General features: G+C 41.5%; 1 protein-coding gene across 1 annotated transcript in view; it reads left to right on the forward strand.

Annotated features, from left to right (window-relative positions):
* hcrtr2 (hypocretin (orexin) receptor 2) overlaps nt 1–12,479 on the forward strand; it is a 188,256-nt gene that overhangs the window by 41,649 nt on the left and 134,128 nt on the right. The window contains exons 2-3 of the mRNA XM_041187368.1: nt 7,741–7,777; nt 11,066–11,232. Coding sequence (XP_041043302.1) covers nt 7,741–7,777; nt 11,066–11,232 — 204 coding nt within the window. The remainder of the gene's footprint in view (nt 1–7,740; nt 7,778–11,065; nt 11,233–12,479) is intronic.

The raw sequence follows: 12,479 nt of genomic DNA on the forward strand, positions 1-12,479 counted from the left end.
TTAACTCTGTCTTCCTCTCCGTAGATGCTGCCAGACCTGCTGAGTTTTTTCAGATTTTCTGTTTTTGTTGGCTCAGGATTTTGTTGCGAGTAACTCATCTCCTGACTCCCTAAAGTCTGTCCAGCATCTACAAGGCACAAGTCAGGAGTGTGATGGATAAAGTTCTGTAAAATAAAGTTCTAAGTGTCTATTGAAGACTTCACTATATTGAAAACAACATTCTCATTCATAAAAACCTATTTGCTATATTTACATCCCTTTAACTAAATAAAGTCTGATAACAACAAATATTTCATTCAAATGCACAATCCCTTGGAACAACAAATAATGGAATTCATAGTCCAGTTCAGGAGTCTATAACCACTTGTAGCTCTCAATCAAACTGTGAAATAGCAGATACCCTACTGTGGGAATGGGTGGTTGTGAAACACTTAATAGAAACAATAATAGAAACACTTTGGCTTATGTCAACAGGCAGACTGAAATAGCAAGCAATCATTATGTTTTAAGAATCCAGACATATTTTTTCAAAGATTAAAGGGCAGGACTTTTAAATGTCTTGACAACTTTACAGGTCCCTTTGATATCTCCCTTTGACAGCTTCTTCTGACAGTTTTGACAATTGATTTTTACAGGTCTATTGTCAGTTCCAATGAGCCTGGCAGTTCCAATAAGCTTATGCACTTTTTACACACATTTATGCCTACTTTTAACAATTCCATAGGGCACCTGATTTACCCCAAAGGGCACCTGAGCTCTGCCAAAAGTGTCCCGGGAAACGATCCAAAGGGTTACCTCACCTTTCCAAAGGGTATGGCTGTCCAAACAAATCTACAAAGTTCTTACCAGGTCTAAGCTGCACACTTCAGGTTTCATACTCAGTGCCTTCAAATGTCCCACTTCAGTGGAAGCAGCTGTTGATTTAATTAGTCAGCTGCCTCTGCAAACTGCACATGTGCAAAACTCACCCTGCCCCAGCAAAAATGAGCCATGTTCAGGGCCGGGAAGTATAATTTTCAGCCAGTTCAGCTATTTTCACCACAATGGAGAGGCTCTCATTTGTGGCAAAAATCTGGATGAATGTATCCAATCAAATTTAATATTATTTAGCAGAATATCTCTTACAGAAAAGAGATGAGGTGCTCTATCATTCCCCCACACAATTTTCAATTTTTCAAAGGATTGGGAGACATTTCCATACGAATAGCAATTATCGAAAGAGGTTTCATTTAATCAATATAATATCAACTTAAATTAAAAAAGTGATCAAATCACTTTTAAAACATTACAAGCTATGTTATAGATAAATTATTTACGGTAGAAGAACTCAGACAATGTGCAACCATAAATTAACATCATGTAGCTAATACTTTAGCAGTGAAGTGTTGGAGGATTACGTTTTTCCCAACGATAGGATATACCTTTAAATATCGATAAAAATGGACCAGTCTACTTGAAAGTCAAATTTAAGTGACAAATTCTTGTACAGATACATCAAGCACCATGAACATCATGGGCTCCTGCAAGTGAAAATAAATTGGCCTGGTTTAACAACCAAAATGTACAACAGATGACAATTCCTTTCTGTCTCACTATCAATTCAAGATTCTAAACCCAAGATTGATACCAGACATAACCCGAGGTACTGACTAACGTTACGAGTCATTACCACCAACTCTCAAATACAAACCTTTCTAGAAAATCTCGTCAGCACCCTTTCTAATGCCTCGGCATCCTTCCTAAAGTGCTGTGCTCGGAATTGAATACAATACTGCAGATGCCGCCTGACAAGTGATTTACAGGCTTTGCATAACTTTCTTGCTTTTGAACTTTTTGCTTCTGTTTATAAAGCCAAGGATCCCGTCCGCTTTTTCAACAGCCCTCCCATCTTGTCCTGCCACCTTCACAGATTTGTGTACATACAAATCCATTTAGTTAATATTACCTCTCCTCAATCTTCCCACCAAAATGCATTGCTTTATGCATCGCTGTGTTAAATTGCACCTATCGTGTGCCTACTCAATACACTAAGCTGTCTAAATCTTCCTGAAGTCATTACCATCTTTCTCGCTGTTTACAATATTTCTAAGTTTTGAGTCATATGCAAATTTTGAGATTATGCCCTGTAGGAGTAGGCCTAATACCAATCCCTAGTGATACCCCTGTAAACTCCCTCCCAATCTGAAAAGTAATATTCACCACTACACTCAGCTTCTATCTCAGCCAATTTCTTTAAATGCCGTTGCTCTTTTAGTCCCATGAACTTCAATTTTGTTAACACATCAATGGGATAGCATTTTATCAAAGGCTTTCTGAAAATCCATATACCAACTACATTATCTTCAATAACCCTCTCCACCACTTCATTTATAACTAGTAATAGAAAGTTCTTCAATTATGTTAGTCAGCACAATTTGCCTTTAACAAATCCATGCTGGCTGTCATTTATGAAGCTCTATTTTTTCAAGTGGCAATTAATTATTTCTTGGATTATTGTCTCAATGTTTCCTCATAACTGATGTTAGACTGTTTGGTCTGTAGTTACCAGATTTATTCCTCTGTCATTTTTTTGACCATTTATGTAGCATTTATAATCCTCCTCTGACATCCCACTTCTAAAAATAGATTGAAAGATTGCATAATAAGAAAACTTAAATATCTGTGTAATTGCTTCAAACCAACCGATACAAATCACAAGGATGTGAAGCACAAGGTATCTTTTGGCAAAAGAAAATCATAACCTTCATTTCTAAGTTCGAAAAACAAATAGGAAGCCTATAAATAGACCCCAAACAAAAAAAAATGATTGCAATTCCACCAAAATGTTGATGACTTCTAATTTTATAACTAGTAATAGAAAGTTCTTCAACCAAAATATCTGCCACAATAAACCTCCGCACCATATGCACACCAAAAATGAGGTAAATATTTGAAAGGTATATAAGAGGGCTCGATATCATCTGGCAGACCACATGCCCCTCGGGTATATGTGTAAGAGTACATGCTCCTCAGGTACACATGTAAGAGTGTACACCCCTCAGTTATATGTGTAACAGTACATGCTTCTTTGGTACAGAACACACACTTGGTTACAGGCCACTCAGTTAAATGCAAAAGGATACATATCCCTCAGCTACATGTGTATGATTACATGTCCTTCAGTTACATTTGTAAGAACACATGTCCCATACATGCTTAAAGTATATGGCCTTTGGTTAAATGGGTAAAAGTACATACTGCTTGGTTACATGTGTAATAACACCTGCCCCTCAGGTTTGTGTTAAGTACATGCCCCTCAGGTGCTTGTGTAAGAATTCATGCCCTTTGGGCCCTTGTGTGAGACTACACACCCCTCGTTTACATGGGTAAGACTACATACCTTTCAGTTTGATTTGTAACAGTACATGCCCCTCAGTTACATGTATTAGAGTAATTGCTCCTCGTTTACATGTGTAAGAGTAAATGCCCCTTGGTTACATGTGTGAAAGTACATGTCCCTCTGTTAGATGCATAAAAGAATTATAGAAATTTACAGCAAGGAAGGAGGCCATTTGGCCCAACATGTCCATGCGAGCTGACTAGGAGCCACCCAGCCTAATTCCACGTTCCAGCTTTTGGTCCGAAGTCTTGAAGCTTACGGCATTTCAAGTGCATATCCAAGTACATTTTAAATATTATGAAGATTTATACCTCTCCCACCCTTTCAGGCAGTGAGTTCCAGACCCTCACCAGCATCTGGGTGAAAACATTTCTCCTTGAATACCACCCTTTGCATCTGTTTTCACAAAAGAGAGAAATGGTGAAGACATTGTAATCTGGGAGGTGGAGTGTGAAATTTTGGGTGAAATGAGCACAATGAGAGGGGAAGTCTTAATGGATTTAACATCTTTGAAAGTGGATAAATCCCCAGGCCCAGAGGAAATGTATCCTAGGTTGTTAAGAGAAGCAAGAGAAGAAATAGTGGAGGCTTTGACAATCATGCTCCAATACTGTCTGGCTCCAGCTTCTTCCACTAAATCTATCCCCCCTCATCTTGGACTCCTCATTCAATGGGAATAGGGCCTTCCTACCCACTCAATTGAGACCCTTCAGTTTCCTCTGTTCCAAAGGAAAAAAACCTGAGTCTATCCAATCTTCCATCATAACCAAAATTCTCCAGTCCAGGCAATATGTTCTCCTCTGTAGTCTCTCTAGTGCAATCACAGCAAATTTCCTATCACGTGCCATCAGAATTGCATGCAATACTCCAGTTGTGGCCTAAGCAGTGTTTTATATAGTTCCAGCATAGCCTCCTAACTTGTATATTTATTCTTCAGCTATTGAAGGGACGTTACTCATATGCCTTCTTGACCGCATTATCTATCTGTCCAACCACCTTCAGGAATCTGTGGACATGCACCCCAAGATCCCTCCATTCTTCGACGCTTCTCAGTAGCCTACCTTTTATTCTGTGTTCCTCTGTCTTGCTAGCCTTCCCCAGATGTATTACCTCACACTTCTCTAGACTGAAATCTTTTTGCCAAAGTTAATCCTACCTGATGAGTCTAATGATATCTTCCTGTAATTCATAGCTTTCTTTTTACTTAAAAACCACATAGACAATTTTTTTGCCTAAATTTGTAAACTTAATTATGGCCTACATTGAACTACGTTCAAGTCCAAATCATTGATATATATATACCCAAAAAAGCAAGGGATCTATTATTGAGCATTGTAGAACCCCACTGGAAACAGCATTCCAGTAACAAAAATACCCATCCACCAATATCCTTTGCTTCCTGCCTCTAAGCCAATTTTGGATCCAACTTGCACTTTGCTTTGGATCCCATGGGCTTTTACTTTTATGACCAGTCCGCCACGTGGTATCTTATCAAAGTCCTTACTAAAACACATATAGACTACTCCAAATGCACTACCATCATCTCCTTGTTACCTTCTCCAAAACTTCAATCACTTGAGTCAGGCCCGACCTTCCCTTAACAAATCCATGCTGACTGGTTTTGATTAATCTGTGTCTCTGCATAAAAATTTATCCAGCCCTCAGAACTGTTTCCAATAATCTTATGACCACTGAAGTTAGGCTGACTGGCCAGTAATTCCTCAGTCTATCCTTTTCTCCCTTTTTAAACAATGGTACAATGTTAGCTGTTCTCCAGTCTTCTGCCACGACACCTGGAGCCAGAGAGGATTGGAACATGATTGTCAAAGCCAGCAATATTTCTTCTCTTGTTTCCTTTAACAGCCAAGGATACATCTCCACTGGGCCTGGGGATTTATCCACTTTCAAAGATGCTAAATCTATGGGGAGCTGGTGGCATAGTGGTATTGTCACTGGACTAGTATTCCAGCCACCCAGGGTAATGCTCTGCAGACCTAGGTTCAAATTCCATCGTGGCAGATGGCAAAATTTGAATTTAATAAAAAAAATCTGGTATTAAAGGTCTAATGATGACCATGAAACCATTACTGATTGTTGTTAAAAAAAAATCTTGTTCACTAATGTCCTTTATGAAAGGAAATCTGCTGTCTTTGCCACAGCGATACAGTTGAATCTTAAATGCTCTCTAAACAAGGGCAATTAGGGATGGGTAATGAATGTTACATCCCATGAATGAATGAAAGAAAACTTCCTCTCTCACAATTTTACTTTCACCTAATATTTCACACACCACCTCCCTGATTACAATGTCTTCATCATTCCTCTCTTTTGTGGAAACAGATGCAAAGGGTGGATTTTCCGGCCCCACCTGCCACTGGGATCATCCAGCCTCTTTAAAAATCAATGGACTGGAACTTAAAAAAGAAATTGGGAGGGCAAAAATGGGGCATGAAAAAACATTGGAAGGTAAAATAAAGAAAATCGAAAGTTATTTTACAAGTACATTAAGAGTAAGAGGATAACTAGGGAAAGAGTAGGGTCCATTAAGGACCATAGTGGTAATTTCTATGTGGAGCCGGAAGACGTAGGTAGGGTTCTAAATGAATACTTTGTGTTGGTGTTCACAAGTGAGAGGGACAACGAGGGTATGGAAATCAGAAGGACTGTGATTTAATTAAAGAAATTAGCATAGAAAATGAGGAGTTCTAAGTAGTCTGGCAGGCTTAAAAGTAGATAAATCTCCAGGCCTGGATGAAATGTATCCCAGGCTGTTGAGTGAGGCAAGGGAGGAGATAGCAGGGGCGCTGGCAATAATTTTCAATACCTCACTGTCCACAGGAGAGGTGCCAGAGGACTGGAGGACAGCCAATGTGGTACCTTTATTCAAGGAGGGAGGAAGGGATAAGCCAGGGAACTACAGGCCAGTCAGTCTAACCTCTGTGGCAGGTAAACTATTGGAAGCAATTCTGAGGGACAGAATTAATCTACACTTGGAGAGGCAGGGATTAATCAAGGACAGTCAGCATGGTTTTGTTAAGGGGAGGTCATGACTGACCAATTTGATTGAATTTTTCGAAGAAGTAATCAGGTGTGTTGATGAACAATGCATTTGACATAGTGTACTAGGACTTCAACAAGGCTTTTGATAAGGTCTCGCATGGGACACTGATAACGAAGCTAAGAGCCCACGGGATCCAAGGCAATTTGGCAAATTGGATTCAGAATTGGCTGAGTGGCAGGAAGCAGAGGGTGATGGTCGAGGAGTGTTTTTATGACTGGATGCCTGTGTCCAGTGGAGTTCCACAGGGATCAGTGTTGAGTCCCTTGCTGTTTGTGGTATATATAAACGATTTAGATTTGAATGTAGGTGGGTTGATCAGTAAGTTCATGGATGACAGTAAAATTGGTGGGGTGGTAAATAGTGAGGAGGATAGCCTTAGATTACAGGAGGCTATAGATGGGCTGGTCAGATGGGCTGATCAGTGGCAAATGGAATTTAATCCAGATAAGTGCGAGGTGATGCACTTGGGCAGGACAAACAAGGCACAGGAATACATGATAAATGGTAGGACCTGGGAAGTACCGAGGATCAGACGGACCTTGGTGTGCATGTCCACCGGTCCCTTAAGGTAGCAGGACAGGTAGATAAGGTGGTTAAGAAGGCATATGGGTTACTTGCCTTTAGTAGCCGAGGCATAGAGTATAAGAGCATGGAGGTTATGCTGGAACTGTATAAAACTGTGGTTAGGCCACAGCTAAAGTATTGTGTGCAGTTCTGGAATCCGCATTACAGGAAGGATGTGACTGCACTATAGAGAGTGCAGGAGAGATTTACCAGAATGTTGCCTGGGCTGGAGAGTTTTAGTTATGAGGAGAGGTTGGATAGGCTAGGGTTATTTTCCCTGGAGCAGAGGAGATTGAGGGGGGACATGATTGAGGTGTATAAAATTATGAGGGGCATAGATAGAGTAGACAGGAAGGAACTTTTCCCCTTGATGGAGGGATCAATAACCAGGGGACATTGATTTAAGGCAAGGGGCAGGAGGTTTAGAAGGGATGTGAGGAATAATTTTTTCACCCAGAGGGTGGTGGGAATCTGGAACTCACTGCCTGAAAGAGTGGTAGAGGCAGACACCCTCATAACATTTAAGAAGTATTTGAATGTGCACTTATGATGCCATGGCTATGGGCCTAGTGCGGGAAAATGGGATTAGAATACTTGTTTGACTGGTGCAGACTCGATGGGCCAAAGGACCTTTTTCTGTGCTGTAGACCTCTATGACTCTATGACTTTTGCTGGACCGCTGCACTGGGGCCAGAAAATCCCAGCCAAAGTATTCATTCAGAATCATACTTATGAGCTGCACCTCCATACACAGGTTACTCTAATGGACCCGAATAGGCCCTACTCTTTCTTTAGTTATCATCTTGCTCTTTATGTATTCATTAAAAAATCCTTATCTATTCCTTCATTTTACATGCCGATATTTTCTCATGGCCTCTTTCTGTTTTCCTAATTGCCTCTCTAATATTACACCTACACTTTTGATTCTCTTCCAGGTTTTCTGTAATATTGAGCTTTCGGTATGTGTCATAAGCTTCTTTTTTTTCATAATCCTCTTCTTTAAGCTTCTTGACTTCCATGACACAAGGGACTCTGTATTGGTTAGTTCCACACTTTTTCTTTAAAGAAACATACTTTCTCTGAAATAAAAACCGTAAATGTTGGAAACACTCAGCAATACTTGCTCTGAACTCTCATTATCACTTCTTTGAATGCCACCCACTGATCTGGCACTGATTTACCTGTCCACTTTGGCTAAATCATATTTCAGCTAAGTAAAATTATCTCTTCCACAATTGAGAACATTTATTCCTGGTCAATCTTCATCTTTTTCCATAACTGTCATAAATTGAACTGAATTATGATTGTTTCCATCAAAGTGCTCTCCAACAGATACTCCTTCCAGCCACCCAGCTTCCTTCCCTAAAACTAAGTCCAGAACAAAATGCTCTTTCAGGGCTAAGAATAATGTCTCCTGAATGCATTTTAAGAATTTGGCTCCCTCTGCGTCTTCCACACAAACTCTATCCCAATTAATATTCAGCAAGTTGAAATCTCCCACTATTTTTGCCATACACTTATCAGAGATTCACCTGCAAATTTGCCCTTCTATCTTCCTCTGACTGTTTGGTTGGCTAGCACACTCCAATGTGTGATTGTCCCTTTTTTGTTCTTCAGTATAACCCATACAGCCTCATTTGATGATCCTCCTAACACATCATCCCTTCTCACAGCTATAACTGATTCTTTAATCAATAATGTAACCCATTCCTTTTTATCCCTCTTTCTATTTTTCTATCTCCCTATTTGTGTGTAAGAATTCATTCCCTTTGTGTACATGGGTAAAATTACATACTTCTCCCATGCATGTATAGGAGGAGTACATACTTCTCAAGAAAATGCATGAGTGCACATGGCCCTTGGACACATGTGTAAGAGTACATGTCCCTTGCATACATTTGTAAGAGTACATGCCCTTCAGGTACAAATGCAGGGGTACATATTCCTTGGGTGCAAATGTAAGGGTACATGGACCTTGGGTACAAGTGTAAAAGTACATGATCCCTGGTTACATGTATGTGTGTACATGCCTCTCTGGTATATGCATGAGAGCACATGCCTTTCAGGTATATATGTAAGTACATGACTCTCAGGCATATGTGTGAGAATACATGATAGTGGATCACAGGCCTGTAACTACTTACAGACATATTGAACTTTTTAAGTAAGACGTGTTTTAAAAAGACCTACAAGCAAAGGCTGGCTGAGAATGTGAAGTAGCCACTTTCTGGAAACTTCCTATGTGGATTATACCTGACCGACTAGTCCAGAGAGAACTTGGAATGTCGCACCTGAAAAGGTTTCAAGATCTACTTCAGACAGGGACATTTGAAAGGGAGAGATGCAATGCAAAAAACTGAACTTTAATCTCCTGTGGTTGTGGAGACAATGGAAACTGATTACAACATCTCAGCAGAAACCATCTCCTGTTGAGTTATATCTTAGAATGTGGAAATGGTCTGAGTTTAAAGAAAACCAATTCTGGGTGAAAGACATGTTTGTTTTTTCCCTTCCAAGAATACACAAGGAAAGGGGTTAAAAAGCCAGCTGCAAACCTGATCTGTGTGTTCTAGTTCTAATGTGCCAGCATCAGGTCACAGCAGAAGAACATCAGCCAGGCATCCCTGCAGCTTGCAGGTAAAAGTCCCACTCTCTCTGTCTGTGTTGCTGGAGGCAAGACCGAGGTTAGCAAAGCTACAGTCAAAAAGGAAATAGAACAGCTCCTCCAGCTAAAGTGCAGAATTAAGTGTCTCCAAACTAACTGTTCAACAGCTCCACCTGAATCACCCAACTTAACGGTCATAACATTTCACCATCTACTCCTCATGGACTAGCCAAAGATTGATTCATATATCTTCTTTAACTTTTATTTTTGGACACAACTTCTTCTTTATAATCTGTGTGTATGTGTGTTGAATTTTTATTATTTTTTCTCAGGCTTTAGTGATTAATAAATGTACTGTTTCTTGACTCAAGAAACCCCAGTTAAATTGGCTCCTTCTAAAACATAAATACTTTCGGACCAGGAAAAGATATCCACGAGGGAAGGAATCCAGTTCAAATTAATCTTGTTGTGACCAACCGAGGGGGTTGAATAAAGGAAGGGAGCCTGCTCATTCTTCCTCACCTAGGACCATAACAAAATTGGGTCACTTTTGGGAAGTTAACAATTTGGAGTATCTTGTCCAGGATCACAACAAATTGGGGGAAGCTCGCCAGGAGACAGGTTATAAAATGCCTTTCGGGCAAACTTGTGTGAATACATGCCTCTGGGGTATACGTGTGTGAGTACATGCCTCTTAGGTATATGTGAAACAGTCCATGCCTCTCGGGTATATGTGTGACGGCACAAGAGTCTCGGGTATGTGTGTGACAGTACATGAGCCTTGGGTATATGCGTTAGTGTGCATGCCTCTCTGGTATATGTGTGAGAGTACATGCCTCTCTGGTATATGTGTGACAGTACATGCCTCTCGGGCATATGTGTGAGAGTACATGCCTCTCGGGTCTCCCGGTTAATGTCTCTGCACTTTGAGACATCCGGAGGAGCAGCCCGACCGCAGCCAATCCCTTCACACTTACATATTTGAGCATCAGTCATTTAAAGAAAGTCTACCAGCTGTGAACAGCTTTCGGCTGGATCAGCTTTTAGCTTTCCAAAGGCGCGGTCGCTGCTCTCACAGTCTTTGCAGTTGTTATCCAGAGTTAGAGGGGGATTTTCGACATCTCTCCCAAGCAACCCTCCCTCCACCCGGGACTTTCAACCCATGTCGGGTTAAGTGACCTTTCGGAGGTCGGTGAGAGATGCCGATTGGAAAGGCTGGTGGATGAAGTTTGCGGTGAGTGGTAAAGCGTCACGAGCACGTGAAGGTAAAACTTCCTCCTCCCACTTTCCTTAAATCGTGGAGCAGGATTTAGTCCTGTACTTTACAGCCTGCAACAGCTCTCTGCACTGGGGGGATGGAGTGATGTGGCCAGTCTGTGAGCAGAGGCTGCAATAAACAGAGCAGTTAGCTGATGGAGATGGAGAGCGCAGGCATAAAGGATGATCACCTTCTTGGGCTCAATGAAAGCAACAGCAGCGCTCCGCTCACATCCAGCGCTGATTACGACGATGAGTTCATTCGGTACCTGTGGAAGGAGTATTTATATCCCAAGGAGTACGAGTGGGTTCTCATCGTTGCTTATATTCTAGTGTTCATTGTGGCTCTGGTTGGAAACATATTAGGTGAGTAACACTTTCCTGCACTTTGCACCATTCGGTCGCTCCGCTCTAAGAGCTGGAACTGTACCTGGATCAGGACTTAGACCTGTACCTCAGACTGCAGCAGCTCTCTGCTCCTGTACCTGGATCAGGACTTAGACCTGTACCTCAGACTGCAGCAGCTCTCTGCTCCTGTACCTGAATCAGTACTTAGACCTGTACCTCAGACTGCAGCAGTTCTCTGCTCCTGTACCTGGATCAGGACTTAGACCTGTACCTCAGACTGCAGCAGCTCTCTGAACCTGCACCTTGATCAGGACTTGGACCTGTACCTCAGACTGCAGCAGTGTCTGCTCCTGTACCTGGATCAGGACTTAGACCTGTACCTCAGACTGCAGCAGCTCTCTGCTCCTGTACCTGGATCAGGACTTAGACCTGTACCTCAGACTGCAGCAGCTCTCTGCTCCTGTACCTGGATCAGTACTTAGACCTGTACCTCAGACTGCAGCAGCTCTCTGCTCCTGTACCTGGATCAGGACTTAGACCTGTACCTCAGACTGCAGCAGCTCTCTGCTCCTGTACCTGGATCAGGACTTAGACCTGTACCTCAGACTGCAGCAGCTCTCCCCCTTCTTTTGCTATTCAGTTAAAAGTGGCAATAAATTGCAACAGATCATCAGCAACCTTTAAGGAAAATCTACGGAAATGGAGCTGTTATATTTCAAAGCACTTTTCCTACAAATCAGTACCATTGTTGCACTAAAGCTTGTGGTACTGTAATTCATATTCTTCACCTTAGACCCTGCAATAGTTTGTGATATGTCATAGCTAGTTTTGCAGAGAAGCTGGTACCAATGTTTAGAGTGACCCGATTGGCCAGAAATACAGAGAATGTTGAGATTATTTTTCAGACATATATACACACACACATATAAACACCTGTGTGTGAGAGCGATTGTTAAATCAAATGTGCCAAAACTCGTTAAAAGTGTGCTGCACAGGCAAAATACTATGGATGCTGGAAATTTGAAATAAAACAGAAAATGCTGGACGTGCTCAGTAGGCCTGGCAGCATCTGTGGGAATAGATAAAGTGACCTTCCATGAAAAGTCACTGATGTGAAAGTTTTATTCTGTTTGGAGGTGTGTTGTCATGTGTGATATGTTCATGCGGTCCTTGGTTGCAGAGAGCTGAGTGAGTGCCTTAAATATCAGGGAGTTGGTCAGAATCAGAGAGCTCAGCTATAAAGGGACAAGTGGAGTCTCTACATG

This window comes from Carcharodon carcharias, chromosome 5 (genome assembly GCF_017639515.1).
Source record: "Carcharodon carcharias isolate sCarCar2 chromosome 5, sCarCar2.pri, whole genome shotgun sequence".
Taxonomy (NCBI): Eukaryota; Metazoa; Chordata; class Chondrichthyes; order Lamniformes; family Lamnidae; genus Carcharodon; species Carcharodon carcharias.